This window comes from Pristis pectinata, chromosome 2 (assembly GCF_009764475.1).
Source record: "Pristis pectinata isolate sPriPec2 chromosome 2, sPriPec2.1.pri, whole genome shotgun sequence".
Lineage (NCBI taxonomy): Eukaryota > Metazoa > Chordata > Chondrichthyes > Rhinopristiformes > Pristidae > Pristis > Pristis pectinata.
In genome coordinates, this window is record NC_067406.1 from 142,218,116 (window position 1) to 142,234,765 (window position 16,650).

Here is a 16,650-nt window from a genome sequence, read left to right on the forward strand (position 1 = left end):
CTAACCATTGAAATGCAGTTAACTTATTGCGAGGGCAGAGGTTAGGGTGGGGCAGAAAGACCTTTGATATTAACTGTCCTGTTTATTATTGTCACATGTACCGAGATGCAGTAAAAAGCTTTTGTTAACGTGCCATCTATACAGATCACTCTATACGCATACATCAGGGTAGTACAAAAGAAAAAAACAGAACGCAGAATAAAGTGTTACAGTTACAGACAAAGTGCAGCGCAGGCAGACAATAATGTGCAAGGGCCACAACGAGTTAGAATGGGAGATCAAGAGTTCATTGCTTCTTACTGGTACAAAATATGAAACATTCTCTAACATGGATAACATTTCATGGTAGTGCAGCGGTTAGCGTAATGCTATTACAGCGCCAGCGACCCGGGTTCAATTCCGGCCGCCGTCTGTAAGGAGTTTGTACATTTTTCACGTGACTGCATGGGTTTCCTACAGGTGCTCCGGTTTCCTCCCACATTCCAAAGACGTAAGGGTTAGGAAGTTGTGGGCGTGCTATGTTGGTGCCGGAAGCGTGGCGACACTTGCGGGCTGCCCCCAGAACACTCTACACAAAAGGTGCATTTCACTGTGTGTTTCGATGTACATGTGACTAATAAAGAAATCTGACCTTACTCTATTTCATCGGAACACATCCGAGCATCAACTACTCCTCTCTCCACAGATGCTAACTGACCTGCTGAGTATTTTATGATTTTTAATCTCAGTCTCTATTTTACTTGCTGTATCTCATTGTTTTCAGGATTAGGATACTTTTCAAACTCCTGATAGAAGTTTATAACATTATGAGAGGCATAAGTAGGGTAGACAGTCTGAATCTTTTTCCCAAGGTAGAAATATCAAAAACTATTTAAGGTGAGGGGGGAAAGTTTAAAGGAGATGTGCAGGGCAGGGTTTTCTTTAAAAAGAAACCCAGGTAGTGGTGGGTGTCTGGAATGTGCTGCCAGGGGTGGTGCTGGAAGCAGATACAATAGAGGTGTTTAAGAGACTGTTAGACAGGTACATAAAAATGCAGGGAATGGAAGGATATGGATCATGTTCAGGCAGAAGATCAATTTAATTTAGTTTATTCTAGCATCGTGTTCAGCATAGACCTTATGGGCCGAAGGGCCTGTTACTGAGCTGTTCTATGTTCTATCTGCATTATTTTTGCTTTCAGACCATCAGACATCAGCCAAAAGCAGCTTCAAAATGTTCAATAAACAGAAGCTGAAACTATAAGTTAGAAAATGTTTAATAAATAATTACTTAGAAAAATTAAGGAGCAAGCTCTATGGATTTAGGAATGATACCTGCAGTGATTGCAAACAAAACTACTGGGGTAGATCTTAATTTGTTTTCCAGAAGTCTGAATTGGTGATTGATGGCTAATTGAAGGCTGGATAATTACCTCAATAGGATAACCAAAGGATTTAAAAATGTTTCAGGCTGAAAAAAAGTTTAGGAGACTTTGGAGTAAATTTCTTGACTACTTTTGAAGAGGAGAGAGAGGTTTGAAATAACGCTAAAATCCCTCCATTCTTGATCTGAATACAACATTTCTCATTATCTGCTATAATTCAAATTCTCGAGACTTGCATGTGAAATAATTTTGTGTCTGGTAATCAAAAAGCATGCATCCAAGATTCCTTTCCTCCGAAGTAGTTTATAAATAGGACTATTTCCCAGTTTTGCATGGTTGAAGCTGTATTTCAACAAATCTACAACTTCACGTCCAGTTAACAGGGATTGACAGAGTCTATGGTACTTGTGCCTAGTTGGAAGTAACAGGTAATCAATGCAAAGATACTGCAACAATCTCTGAATGAAATGGTCAAAGATAGCAATGACATCTTCAGGAATGACAGTGCGCAAAGAAAGGTCTGATTCTGGATACAGGTTGATAGGAGATCTGTGATCCAGCTGACCTATCGATATTTATCTGATGAACTTCCATGATAGATGTTGCTCTGGGGGTGTTGAGAGGCAAGGGATTAGATATTCCCGGTCCCATGTACAAATCTGGGATTACTGGTTTAAAATGAAAATAACTCTGCTTTCAAAAACTGATGAATGAATCCGTCAATGCACTTTTTGTTTTGAAGGGTGTTCATCCGCCCAGGAGCTGCACCTTGCTGTGAATCAGATCACACCCTTCAGATTATTGTACTTGCTGGAAGTGCAACGGCTGATGGAAAGGGGAGCAACAGGGCACTGGGGACCTCCCCAACAATTGCAACAGTAAAGTATCCCCATAACTGTTGAGGTATAAGGATTAAGGAATAAAATGAATATCACAATCTCTTCCCCACACACACACACACACACACACACAAACAGTTCTGCTATTGTCATGCAATTATTATGTACTAAATACTCTATTATTTTCACAGCAGGTTCCGGTTCCCTAAATCTTGCAGATAAAAATGGCAAAAAGGACATTATATTTTTGATAAAAATGATGTGTCAAACCTTGGAATCTGCTACTTTGGTCAGTCCCAACTCTTTAATGACCTGGTTAATCCTTTCATTCTTTTCCTTACTGCCGATACTCTTTGGTAAACGCAGAGCAGCAGAAAATTGAAAATTCTCTCTCACCGTCAGTGTGCCCATCACCACATCATCCTGAAAGATGAAGTGATAGGTTTATTATTGTCAGGTATTGTGCTGATCAGCCAGAGTAGCAAAACTGCCATTAGCCCAAGCTAAATATTAAAGTAACACGCATAAGACCGACAATTCCATCACTCAAATGAGAGAAGCAATAACAGTACACAGATCAATATATAGCACCTTACGCATCTTCGAGACATCACAGCAAGCTTTACAGCCAAAATATTTTTATAATGAAGTTGCAGTAGCAGATAGAGCAAAGCTTTTCTGCTGGTTCAGAACAAGGAATAAAACTTAAAAATTAGGGCCGTGTTTTCCTGGAACGGCTGGGAAATACTCCACAGGTAAAGGATGGTAGAAATTAGGAACTTTCTTCTGCAAACGGTAGCTGATGTCAGTTATTAATTTTAAATCTGAACAAAGGGTTAGATACCACATGGAGTCAGATCACAGGTCTGACTGACTGGTGGAATTGCCTTGAAAGGTAAATAACCTCCTAACAGAGTCAGGCAGCAGAGAAAGAAGCCCTTTGGCCCATCATGTCCATGCTGACAACTGTATCTGTCTATATTATGTTATGGACTCAGTGAAAGTCCCTTTAAGATAGAGAGTGTGTGTGTATGTGTGTGTGGGGCGTGCTTACGTCAATAGAAGATAAAGGACGTAATGACGTTGTTGAAGAAGTCAGAAGAAGAAGAAGAAGAAGGAGAGAGAGAGAGAAGGGAGAGAGACACCAGCCTGCTTGTTTTCTCTATCGATGGATGAGAAACAATAACTGTGTTTGCCACTGAAATCCATGTATGGAAGTTGGAAGTAATCCGGTGGAGTTCACTTTGTTGCTGACCTGTAGAAGGAAACAGGTATTTGTGTGTGGACGACCACGATTCGGATGCTTTTCGGGGTGAGGAAGTCACTACCGAGTAAACACTGAAGTGTCGTTTGGGTTCCATCGTGGAACATTTGGATTTCGTATGTACTCTCTCTATGTTTTTCTACATCTACATCTTATCTTCCAACAACGGTGGTTGTTGAAGAAGCCCTTGCTCATGTTTCACCTTATGGCTTGCGGAACTGAACTTTAAGAACCATTCCGGAACTGGGAGTTTTGGACTTTGTCACACACACACACACGAAGAGTTTAGTTTTGGGGTTAACGTTCAAGGTTTAACATTTTTGAATTCTAACATACTAACATTTTTACTTTTATTTTACGTATTATCATAAGTAGTGATTAATAAAATAGTTTTTAACACTGAATCATGCTCAGTGTGTTTCTTTTGTTGCTGGTTTGTGACAAAATTGGGGGCTCGTCCGGGATAGTTCCCAAGGTTAACGAGTGTCGTCTGGGATCGTTTCCCAGATTGACGAGATTTGTTCGAGATTCAATCCAAAGATTTTTGAGGGAGGTCTGATAAATTCTTTTTAATTGGCTTGTGTGTGTAGAAACCAGCAGCAATGGATATTAAGGCATTTTTGGAGTCACCAACCCAAAAGGGATTGGAGGTGGCGAAAAAGGATGATCTGATAAAGATTGCTACAAGGCTAAACCTTACAGAAGTAAAGCAGTCTATGAGAAAGGCAGATATTCAGAGACTGATAGCTGCCATTATGTGGAAAAGAAGGTGTTTGAGAAGGAAGTGTTAAAACAGTTTCCTGGCAGTGAAATAGCAATTTCTGAGGCACAGGTGCAGCTGGCAAAGATAGAGGCTGAACGAGAACAAACCCAGTTAAAGATAGAGGCCGAACGAGAGAAATTAGAGGCCGAACAAAAGATAACTCAGATGAAGATAGAGGCTGATCTAGCAATGAAGCAGATGGAATTGAAGAGGATGGAGCTGGATAGTGAGGAGAAGGAGAAACAGAGGCAGCATGAGTTACAAATGAAGCGTAGGAGTTCGGAATCTGATTCTGATGATGGTTTTTCAGCCAGCAGGGAGGTTCGATTAGTCCCTCCGTTTGAAGAAGATCAGGTTGATCAGTATTTCCAACATTTTGAAAAGGTTGCTGTGAGTTCAAACTGGCCAAGGAAAGGATGGGCTCTTATGGTACAGAGTGTGATTAAAGGTAAAGCTCAAAAAGCTTATTCTGCTTTGTCTGCTGAGGATGCAGCTGATTATACCAAGGTAAAACAAGCTATATTGAAGGCCTATGAATTGGTCCCTGAGGCTTATAGACAAAAATTCAGAGACTTGAGGAAATCTGCAGATCAGACTTATATGGAATTTGCCAATGGAAAGAGAATATGTTTTGAACGATGGTGCCTGGCTAAAAATGTAGATGGGGATTATGATAAATTGACAGAATTGATACTAGTGGAAGACTTTAAAAGATGTGTTCCAGCTGAATTAACAACATATTTAAATGAAAAGGCAGTGGAAACTTTACAAGAAACTGCTAGGTTGGCAGATGATTATGCTTTAACCCATAAATCCAAATGGGGACAACCTAAAACCTTTCAAAAGAGTTACAAAGACAATCCAGGTAAACCAGAGATTAAATTGGGAGGTAATCAAAAAGGAAAAGATGAAAAGAAGCCAGGGCTGGAGAAACCTGTTGAGCGTACTTGTTATTACTGTAGGAAACCTGGCCACGTGATATCTAATTGTGCCCTTTTGAAGAAAAAGAAGGAAGCTGGGCCCAATGCTTGTTTTCAGGCAATTAAAAATCAAAAAGGTTTAGGAGATGCTGTTAAAGATCAGTCCTTGCAAGAGGGAAAAGTGGAAAAGTTGGAGGAGGTGAGAAAAGAATTCCATTCGTATGTATCAGAGGGTTTTGTTTCACTGAATGATGAGTCACCCCAGGTGCCAGTGAAAATTCTTAGAGATACTGGGGCTAGTCAATCTCTCTTGCTGGACAGTGTTTTAAATTTTGGTGAAGAAAGTGACACTGGTGAAGTAAATCTAGTACGAGGCGTTACAGGTGAGACCATGTCTGTCCCTTTTCACAGGGTGATTTTAAAGTCAAAGTTCGTAGAAGGACCAGTCGAGATAGGGATAAGACCTAGTTTGCCAGTGGAAGGAGTTTCTTTGTTATTGGGAAATGACCTTGCAGGTGGAGAAAGTGATCCTGTGGTACGGTTAACAACCAAACCAAGGATTGATGAGTCTGAGGATGATTCAGATGTTTACCCATCATGTGCGGTGACTCGAGCTAGAGCTAAAGAATTAGCCAAGACAGACAGTCCGGTGCAGTCTGATGTGGTTCCTTGTGACAGTCCTAAACAGGAAGAAAATTTTGATGCCTTATCTGAGACTTTTCTGTCTTCACTGGAGGATCAACATCCTTACAGTGAGCCTGAATTTAAAGATTTGTCTTTGTCGAGGAAGGATTTTATGGTGGAACAGACAAAGGACCCTGAGTTGACAGAATTGAAAGAAAAAGCTCTTTCATGTGAGGAGATTGAAAAAGTGCCAACTGGATACTATGTCAAAAATGGAGTGTTAATGAGGAAATGGAGACCTCCTCATGTTCCTGTTACTGAGGAATGGGAAGTTATTCATCAGGTTGTTGTTCCAAAAGTTTATAGGGATGAGATTTTAAACCTGGCCCACAGTATGCCTTTGGGTGGTCATTTTGGTGTGAATAAAACTGTAGGGAAGATCTTGAAACAATTCTATTGGCCTGGTTTGAGAAAAGATGTGGTGATGTTTTGTCGAACCTGCCACACATGGCAGATGGTAGGTAAACCAAATCAAAAACCCCCTGTGGCTCCTTTGAAACCAATTCCTGCTTTTGGTGAACCCTTTTCGAAGGTGATTGTGGACTGTGTTGGTCCATTACCAAAGTCTAAGACTGGAAATCAGTATTTGTTAACCATCATGTGTGCCACTTCTAGATTTCCAGAGGCAATACCCCTTACAAATATTAAGGCCAAGACGGTGTCAAAGGCTCTTGTAAAATTTTTTACCTTGTTTGGTTTGCCAAAAGAAATCCAATCTGATCAAGGTAGTAATTTTATGTCAAAAATTTTTCAACAAATAGTCTATGAGCTGGGAGCAAAGCAGATTGTATCATCTGCATATCACCCAGAATCTCAAGGAGCTCTGGAGAGATTTCATTCTACTCTCAAAAATATGCTGAAGACTTATTGCTTTGAAAACACCAAGGATTGGGACGAAGGTATCCATTTACTTTTGTTTGCCGTTAGAGAATCGATCCAGGAGTCAATCGGATTTAGTCCGTTTGAGCTTGTGTTTGGACATAGGGTGAGAGGACCTTTGGAGTTGTTAAGAGAGCAATGGGTTAATGAGGAAGTTCACTTGAGTCTGTTGGACTATGTCCAAAAATTTAAAACTCGGTTGGAGAGAGTCTGCCAGCTAGCGAGAGAGAATCTGAAAACAAGCCAGATAAGAATGAAGACATATTTTGATAGACGTGCTCGGCCTAGGACATTCGCAGTGGGGCAAAAGGTATTGGTATTTTTCCCTAGCCAAAATAATCCCTTGCAAGCTCGTTTTTCTGGACCCTATGTTATTGAATCTCGAGTGACTGATCTAACATATATAATCAAAACACCAGATAGACGCAAGAAAACACAACTCTGTCACGTAAACATGCTAAAACCTTATTATGAGAGGGATTCAGTTGTGGCCTTGGTGGATGGTGAAAAGGTTGTTTCTAGAATGCCTGATGTTGATGTTGAGGAAGGCCAATTTAGACCAAATATTGTTCCATCGAAACTGAAAAACCAAAATATCCTGGAGAACCTTGAAACGAAGTTGGACCATTTACAAGTTTTACAAAAACAACAGATGAGAGAATTAATTTTAAAATTTAAAAATCTGTTCCCAGATGTTCCAAACAGAACATCGATAATTACCCATGATGTTGATGTTGGGGATGCAAAACCAATCAAACAACACCCATATCGAATGAATGTGGAAAAAAGTAAACTTGTTGATCAGGAAATAAAATACATGTTGGAAAATGATATTATTAGACATTCTACTTCAAATTGGAGTTCGCCCTGTGTTATTGTACCTAAACCTGATGGAACTGTTAGATTTTGCACAGATTACAGGAAAGTGAATGCTGTAACAAAGTCAGATGCTTACCCTATTCCTAGGGTGGATGATTGCATAGACAGAGTGGGAAAGGCAAAATTTCTTACAAAGATTGACCTATTAAAAGGGTACTGGTGTGTTCCATTAACAGATAGAGGAAGGGAGATTTCAGCCTTTGTAACCCCTTCTGGATTGTATGAATACAATGTTTTGCCATTTGGAATGAAAAATGCTCCGGCAACATTTCAAAGAATGATTAATTCAGTGATTCATGGGTTAAAACATACAGATGCCTACATTGACGACTTAGTGACTGGGAATGATACTTGGGAAGATCACATCTCTGCGTTAGAAAGGTTGTTTGAAAGACTTTCCAAGGCTAACCTTACAGTTAACTTGGCTAAAAGTGAATTTGGCCATGCCACTGTGACGTATCTTGGTTATGTTGTAGGTCAAGGCAAGCAAGCAAGCTCCTGTTCAGGCAAAAGTTCAAGCAATATCTGAGTTCCCTATTCCCACAGGTACGAGGACTGTTAGAAGATTTTTGGGAATGGTTGGATATTATCGAAAATTTTGTAAAAATTTTGCTGATATTGCTCTTCCCCTAACTAATCTTCTGAAGAAGGGAGTAAAGTTTGTTTGGACAGATTCTTGTCAAGAAGCATTTGAGAAGCTGAAAGCCATTTTATGCTACCATCCTGTGCTCAAAACACCTGACTTTGAAAAGCCATTTTCATTAGCAGTAGATGCCAGTGATGAAGCTGCAGGAGCTGTGTTGTTGCAGAAGGGTGACCTTGATGATATTGACCATCCTGTAGCTTACTTTTCAAAGAAATTTAATGAGCATCAAAAGAATTATTCCACCATAGAGAAAGAATTACTGTCGCTTGTTTTAGCCTTGCAACATTTCAGTGTATATGTTTGCACCGCTCAGAAACCATTGACTGTGTATACAGATCATAACCCATTGGTGTTTCTGAGCCGAGTCAAAAACAAAAACAGAAGGCTGTTAAACTGGAGTTTAATTTTGCAAGAGTTTGATCTCATGATAACTCACATTAAAGGCAAAGATAATGTGATTGCTGATTGTCTTTCCCAATGTTAAATGGGAAACGTGTATCTGTACTAATCTGATAGTCTGTAGTTGTGTAGCATGATAATTATTAACATTACTAACTGTATGCGCGGTTGAATTTTTCTTGGGAAAAATTTTTTTTAGGTGGGAGGTGTTATGGACTCAGTGAAAGTCCCTTTAAGATAGAGAGTGTGTGTGTATGTGTGTGTGGGGCGTGCTTACGTCAATAGAAGATAAAGGACGTAATGACGTTGTTGAAGAAGTCAGAAGAAGAAGAAGAAGAAGGAGAGAGAGAGAGAAGGGAGAGAGACACCAGCCTGCTTGTTTTCTCTATCGATGGATGAGAAACAATAACTGTGTTTGCCACTGAAATCCATGTATGGAAGTTGGAAGTAATCCGGTGGAGTTCACTTTGTTGCTGACCTGTAGAAGGAAACAGGTATTTGTGTGTGGACGACCACGATTCGGATGCTTTTCGGGGTGAGGAAGTCACTACCGAGTAAACACTGAAGTGTCGTTTGGGTTCCATCGTGGAACATTTGGATTTCGTATGTACTCTCTCTATGTTTTTCTACATCTACATCTTATCTTCAGACAACGGTGGTTGTTGAAGAAGCCCTTGCTCATGTTTCACCTTATGGCTTGCGGAACTGAACTTTAAGAACCATTCAGGAACTGGGAGTTTTGGACTTTGTCACACACACACACGAAGAGTTTAGTTTTGGGGTTAACGTTCAAGGTTTAACATTTTTGAATTCTAACATACTAACATTTTTACTTTTATTTTACGTATTATCATAAGTAGTGATTAATAAAATAGTTTTTAACACTGAATCATGCTCAGTGTGTTTCTTTTGTTGCTGGTTCGTGACAATTAATCCCATTCATTCCCATACATTACTATCACAATACAGCAGTAACCCTCCCACCCCAGACATTCTCCCTTCTATCCCCTCCCATCGGGCGGAAGATACAAAAGCCTGAAAGCACGTACCCCCAGGCTCAAGGACAGCTTCTATCCCACTGTTATGACTACTGAACGATAAAATGGACTCTTGACCTCACAATCTACCTCGTTATGGCCTTGCACCTTATTGTCTGCCTGCACTGCACTTTCTCTGTAACACTTTATTCTGCATTCTGTTATTGTTTTCCTTTGTACTACCTCAATGCACTGTGTAATGAAATGATATATATGGACAAGATGCAAAACAAAGTTTTTCACTGTACCTCAGTACGTGACGATAATAAACCAATTTACAATACCGTCAGCGTGCACTTCTGTGCTCAAATCTCTGGAGTAGTAAATGAAACCAATGTTTATTAGTCCAGTGCCTCACATACCCACTCAAACCCAATCCTGAACCATGGGAGCAATTTGCTCCTGCTTCTACTGCACTTTGACTCCTGATGCTCCTTAAGAATTAAACATGGAAATCTAAAGATGCTTCCAATTTAAAAGTCAGGATAAAATGATTGATGTGCACTAGGGAATGATTCAGACACCTGTATTCCTATCTCCACTGTAGCAACTTATAGGAGTTAAAGTTTTGGAAAATGTTCCCAGTTCCTAACCCAGTGTAGACTCTCACAACCCCAGTTTACTTTGCTATAACAATGTGTGTAATGTAGAACGCTTGATGGAAAGAGGGATCTTGGGGTCCAAGTTCATAGCCCCCTGAAAGTGGCTGCACAGGTTGATAGTGTGGTAAAGAAGGCATACGGCATGCTTGCCTTTATTAGTTGAGGCACCGAGTTCAAGAGTCAGGAAGTTATGTTGCAGCTTGATAAAACTCTGGTTAGGCCTCATCTGGAGTACTGCATTCAATTCTGGTCACCCTGTTACAGGAAGGATGTGGAGGATTTGGAGAGGGTGCAGGAGAGGTTCACCAAGATGTTGCCTGGATTAGAGGGCATGTGCTATAAGGAGGGGTCAGACAACCCAGTTTGTCTAACCTCTCTTTATGGCACACACCCTCTAATTTGGCTCAGCAGAGGCCAAGGGGATACCTGACAGAAGTTGATAAGATTATGAGAGGCGTGGACAGAGTAGACAGCCGGTATCTTTCTCCCCCAGGGTCGAAATGTCTGATACTAGAGGCCAAGAATTTAAGGTGAGAGAGGGAAAGTTCAAATGAGATGTGCAGGGCAAGTTTTTTTTACACAGAGAGCGGTGGGTGCCTGGAATGCAGTGCCTGGGGTGGGGGCGGAGGCAGATACGATAGAGGCATTTAAGAGGCTCTTAGACGGGCTCAGGAACGTGCGGAGAATGGAGGGATGTGGACAGAAGGGATTAGTTTAGTGAGATGGTTAATTGTTAGGTTAATTATTTCGGCACAACATGGTGGGTTGAAGGGCCTGCCCGTGCTGTCCTGTTCTATGCTCCAATGAAATATGTTACAAACTAAATACCTCTAACAGAAAAAGCTGGTCAGAAAGCATCTGTGGAGAAAGCAGTTAATATTTCACTTAATGAAAAGTTCCATATTGATCACTGATGTAAAAGAAACATAATTTTTCCTGTCTCACAGATGCTAAATAGTCCCTACTCTCTGCTCTCCTTTCTGGTTCCCAGGGCAGTTGCACCAATACACAGTCACACACTCTCTCATTTGCTGGGTTCTCACAACATGTTACAGGAACAATCCAAAGCTGAACACTTCACCCAGACCTCCAGAGTTCAAAGTATGTAATTTGAGGTCAGGTATCTGACACACCAATTCTGCAGCTCCCTCCCCTCCTCGCCAATTCATAAGAAACAAGTCTATCTGTGCAATGAAAAGAATGTATTGCTGTCAGGTGGGATCTCCAAAATATATCAATACTTCAAATGTCTTTTTTTCAGAAAGGAAACATTCTCACCTGCACAACATACCCGGAGGTACATTTAAAGTTAGCAGGTTGTGGGGCACCATCGACCAACACTTGTCCTTTTAAACCCGTAGGATCTTTCCTGGCAGCCAAAATATCCAGTAAACTAGGAGGCAACATGCAGTTGTTATTTAATAGAAAAATCAATCCACACAAAAAAAATTGTTTGCTCTCTGACAGTATTGTACACAGGAATCAGAGTGAGAGTAACCCATCAGATGATGGTGGGCAGAGATAACTGGACTAAATTAATCTAATCACCAGCTAAAGTCACGGTAGTGTAGCGGTTAGCATAACGCTATTACAGTGCCAGCGACACGGGTTCAATTCCCGCCGCTGTCTGTAAGGAGTTAGTATGTTCTCCGTGTCTGCGTGGGTTTCCTCCAGGTGCTCCGGTTTCCTCCCACATTCCAAAGACGTACGGGTTAGGAAGTTGTGGGCGTGCTATGTTGGCGCCGGAAGTGTGGCGACAGAACACACTACGCAAAAGATGCATTTCACTGTGTGTTTCGATGTACACGTTACTAATAAATAAATATCTACTATCTACAACAGTTTGTTCATGTCATTCAGTTAACTTAAAAAAAAATTTGGAAATCAAAGGTGACTGGAGCGTGGCTTCTCAGTGATGGATTATTTCATCAGATGTGCCTTACAGTCAATTCTGTGTAGCCACTGCTGTACTGTGGGAAATTTGTAGTTGATTTGTATATAGGAAGCCCTCATATACAGAAATGTGGTAATTCCTGTATATCTGTTTAAATAATGAACATCAAGAGAGAAATATTGGCTGGGACTCGGTGACAAACCATTCCCACCACAAACTATTTTCAGGTAGAGCCGTGAAGTTGAGTGCCTCAGTTTCTCATCTCATCAGAAAGGTGGCATCACAAAGGGTGCAGTTGTTCCTCATTTCTCCCACTGGAGTGTCAACTTGGACTTTGTCCTCAGGTTTCTGGAGCAAGACTTGAACCCAGAACCTTTGAAGTCAGAGAGGAGAGTGCTGTCCACTGAGCCATCACCGACATATCTGGTGACAGAGCTGGGAGATGTGAAAGTGAGTTACTGTAGGGAATATGCAGCAGAATGTTTCAATCATCTGAGGTTTACAGAGACTAAAAACCTGGAATCCAAAGAACTTTGGAATAATTGGTCCGTGAGCTGCCAAGAGACGAACTGGTAATAGATGGTCCAAAACAAGAGCAAAGGTGGAAGATAGCCATGTTTCTAAAAGATTGATCATGGCGTTCAAAGCCTGGCTCAAGCACATGAAGCCATTCGTGGACAATTGTGCTAAACAGAATAATCAAAATGTACAGATATACTTGGACTCTTTAAATCATGGACTTATGCTTGTTTACTCTGGGTGAGAAAAGGATTAAATTGTGAAATTAGTTACCTCACAAGAAGAAAATGTACCTCGCCATTGAGCAGCTGATCTAATTTTATCGGGCACGCCATCTCATCCTACCGTCACGACACCAAGCAGGTATAATTAGTGAAGTTCACAGATGGTATGAGAACGGACGGCGGTGTTGACAGTGAAGAGGATGATACCAATCAGTAGGCAAGATGGTCACAGTGACTGCAGATGGAATTTAATCCTGATAAGTGTGAGGTGATGCACTTTGGAGGAACTGATATCGAGAGAAGCCACACAATTAAAATTTAAAAAGAAACCTGCAGATACTGGAAATCTAAAATAAAAAGTGAAAGTGCTAGAAATACTCAGTGGGAAGATGTGCTCAGAAGCAACGCCATTGTAGTCATCAATGTAGTTGAGTTGAGGGAGTGGACCTGGGTAGGACTGAAGCAAAGATTGTTCCCCATACCCCTCAAAAAGACAGGCATAGTTTGGGTGTATGTGGGTGCCCACAGCTACACCGGTGATCTGGGGTTGAAGGAGAAGTTGTTCAATGTGAGAACAAGTTCAGTCAGATGAACGAGTGCCCTGGGAGAGGGGAACTGGCTGTGCCTCTGGTCAAGGAGGAACTTGGAGGGTCCTCAGACACTCCTGATATGGGATGGAGGTGTAAAGGGATCATACGTCCATGGTGGAGACAAGCCTGTCGAGCCTTGATCCCTCTGTATCAGTCGTCCATCTGTGAAGTTTTGGCTCAGCTCGTCTGATTGTTTATCCCTCTATGGGAGGGAGAACATGCCTCACCTGCCAGCCATGTCCTCCTGCTCTGCATTTTGCTACTCTTACATTCTTATATCTACACACTCTCTAACCACTCCCATTCACTCATTGGCCAGATAACCTTGTTTACGCCCTGGTTTTACCCAGAGACATCCCCTTCCTCCACCCACCCTGTGATTAAGGGTCCTCAACCTGAAACGTAACTCTTCCCTTGTCTGACCTACTGAGGACATACACAATGAATGCTAGAGCTTTTGGGAACAGAGCGGACCTTGGTGTACAAGTATCCCTGGAAGTGGCAGCACAGGTAGGTAAGGTGGTGAAGAAGGCATTTGGGATACTCACCTTCATTAGCTGTGGCACAGAAGGGCAGGGAGGTTGTGGGATGGAGGAGTTACCGAACAGGCTGGGTGTGTTTTCCTTGCAGCAGAGGCAGCTAAGGGGGCCCTGGAGTTACATAAAATTATCTGGGGCTCAGGAAATCCTCTACAACCAGAGGATACAAGCTTAGTGTAAGGGGCAAAAAGTTGAGAGGGGGAATTTTTTTTTCCACCCAGTGAGACACGCTTAAGGACTTCCACCTTTCAAAAGGAACTTGGGGTAAAGATATCTGCAAGTTACAGAGGAGGCATTTTGTATTGGCAGTTATGCTCCAGAGTATGCTTAAACACTTTACAGCAAAGAACCACCAACGTCAGAGCATGATTAGATATAGATGGTGTTAAAATTGTATACAACATTGTTGAGGCTGCACTTGGAGCACCGCGTGCAGTTCTGGTCACCACACTGTGGGAAGGATGTGATTGAGTAAGAGAGGGTGCAGAGAAGGTTCACAAGGACGTTGCCAGGATTGGAAGACAGGTGACATGATGGAGGTCTATAAAATTATAACAGGCATAGATAAGGGAGATATCTGAGGTCTGCTTCCCATGGTAGGGGTGTCTAAAACTAGAGGACATAGGTTTGAAGTGAGAGAGAGGAGGTGTAAAGGGGATCTGGTAGTGGAGGCAGGAACAGTAACAACATTTGAGAAGCAACTGGACAGGTACTTGAATGAGCCGGGCACTGAGGGATATGGAATTAATGCAGCAGGTGGCAGTAGTACAGACAGGCACGATGGTCGGCATAGACGGGGTGGGCTGAAGGGCCTGTTTCTATGCTGTACCACTCTGTGACTCCGTGGGCCACTACAGTGTCATGGGCCTTGTTTGAATGCCTTGATGGGTTGAGCTGTGTGTGTGTGTGTGTGTGTGCGTGTGTGTGTGTTTGGGGGGGGGGGGGGATTGTTGACGTTTCGGGTTGAGAGAGTGCATCAGGACAGAGTGAAGCAGGAAGACAGCCAGCATAAAGAACGGAGGGGTGAGAGGGCTGGTAGGTGATAGGTGGATCGAGGAGGGGTGGGGAATGATGGGCAGGTGGAGCTGGGAGCCAGAGGCAGGTGGATGTTGGGTGGAAACAGACAAAGAAAGTAGGGGCAGATATGGTTAAATGTTGGGGGTCCGCACTGGTTAAATGTTGGGGGTCCGCACTGTAAGTGGCTGTACTACTGTTGGGTTGGCAAGCTATGATCTCTTATTTGTACAAGTGAAGAAGTGGGTAATAACATTCTGGAGATAAAAACATAAGAAAGAGGAGCCAGGTGCAGGCTGACCAAACTTTCAAGCCTGCTCTGCCATTCATGGAGATCTTGGCTGACTTTCGTGGCACCATCCCCACACTCAGTGGTTTTCTTCCTGTGTCTGGCAATCTACCAATCTCTTTGAAATGAATTTACTGACTGTGCCTCCACAGCCCCAGGACAGAGAATTCAAGCCTTCACCTCCCTCCGAGTTAAAGAAATTTCTCCTTTTCTGAGTCATAAACGGCCAACCTCCTATTCTGAAAAGGTGCTTGGTCCTGGAGTCCTCATCCAGGCGAAGCCTCCTCCCTGGATCTAACCTGTCAGTCTCCTTGAGAATTGTCGTCTTTCAATGAAATCTCCTTTCATCCTTCTAAACTCTGGAGAATAAGGCCCCATTCTACTCATTCTCTGACCATGCAGCAACATTGATGTCCCTGGTGGATCTTCGGTGCACTCCCTCTATACCCCAGCGCATCCTTCCTTGGTTAAGGAGACCAAAACTGTGCACAATACCCTAGGTGTACTCTCACAACGACCCTATAGGATTGCAATAAGACTTTCTTACTCAAATCATCTTGTAATAAAGGCTAAGACAGTTTGCCCTTTTAACCACTTGTTGCACCTGCCTACAGACATTCAGCAACATGTATTCAGGGACACCCAGGTCCCTTTCAACTCACTGCTCCCAAATCTCTCACCATACAACAACTTCGGTGTACTAATAGTTGGTAATTGCAAGATTCTTCCTTTTGCAGAGCAAATCAATGATTTGATGATAAAATTCATATTCCCATAGAACTGATTGAACAGGATTTTTACACCACCAAAGTGACACAAATGTTACTCAGCTGTTGGAGTCAGCTAGGGTGACCCCAAATTTCCGCTGCCTGTCACTTTGATTTTTCATCCCCCTGTCAATGACCTCTTACACTGTTCGAGCAAAGTCCAAAACAGACTTGGGAACATTTCTCTCATTTTTTTGATCTGGTGCACAATTGCCCTTGAGGTTTAGCGATAAAATCAATAATTGCAGTAACCAGCCTTTCAGTCTTGTATAGAACCAGGCAGTTGCAGTGAGTCATTGACCCAGAACATTAACTCTGTTTTCCTCTTCATACGTGCTTCCTCACCTTCATACATCTCCATGTGCAAGACAGGTTTTTCACTGTACCTCAGTGCATGTGACAAGAATAAATTTACCAATTTTAATTGACCAATGTTTTGATTATTCTGATTAACACAGTTATTCAGAATGGACCATAGGATCAGTTTCTGAGCCATGCTTCAAGTGATGTGGCGTGACACCAGCTCAGATTCTGATGTT

The 16,650-nt window shown here is 42.1% G+C and overlaps 1 protein-coding gene across 8 annotated transcripts in view; it reads right to left on the reverse strand.

The window, feature by feature from the left end:
• LOC127567399 (broad substrate specificity ATP-binding cassette transporter ABCG2-like) overlaps positions 1-16,650 on the reverse strand; it is a 65,490-nt gene that overhangs the window by 37,410 nt on the left and 11,430 nt on the right. For all 8 annotated transcript variants that reach the window (XM_052010265.1, XM_052010268.1, XM_052010272.1 and 5 more), the window contains 2 exons: positions 11,554-11,668; positions 2,473-2,625 (listed from right to left, as the gene is read on the reverse strand). In XM_052010265.1, the coding sequence (XP_051866225.1) occupies positions 2,473-2,625; positions 11,554-11,668 (268 nt within the window). The remainder of the gene's footprint in view (positions 1-2,472; positions 2,626-11,553; positions 11,669-16,650) is intronic.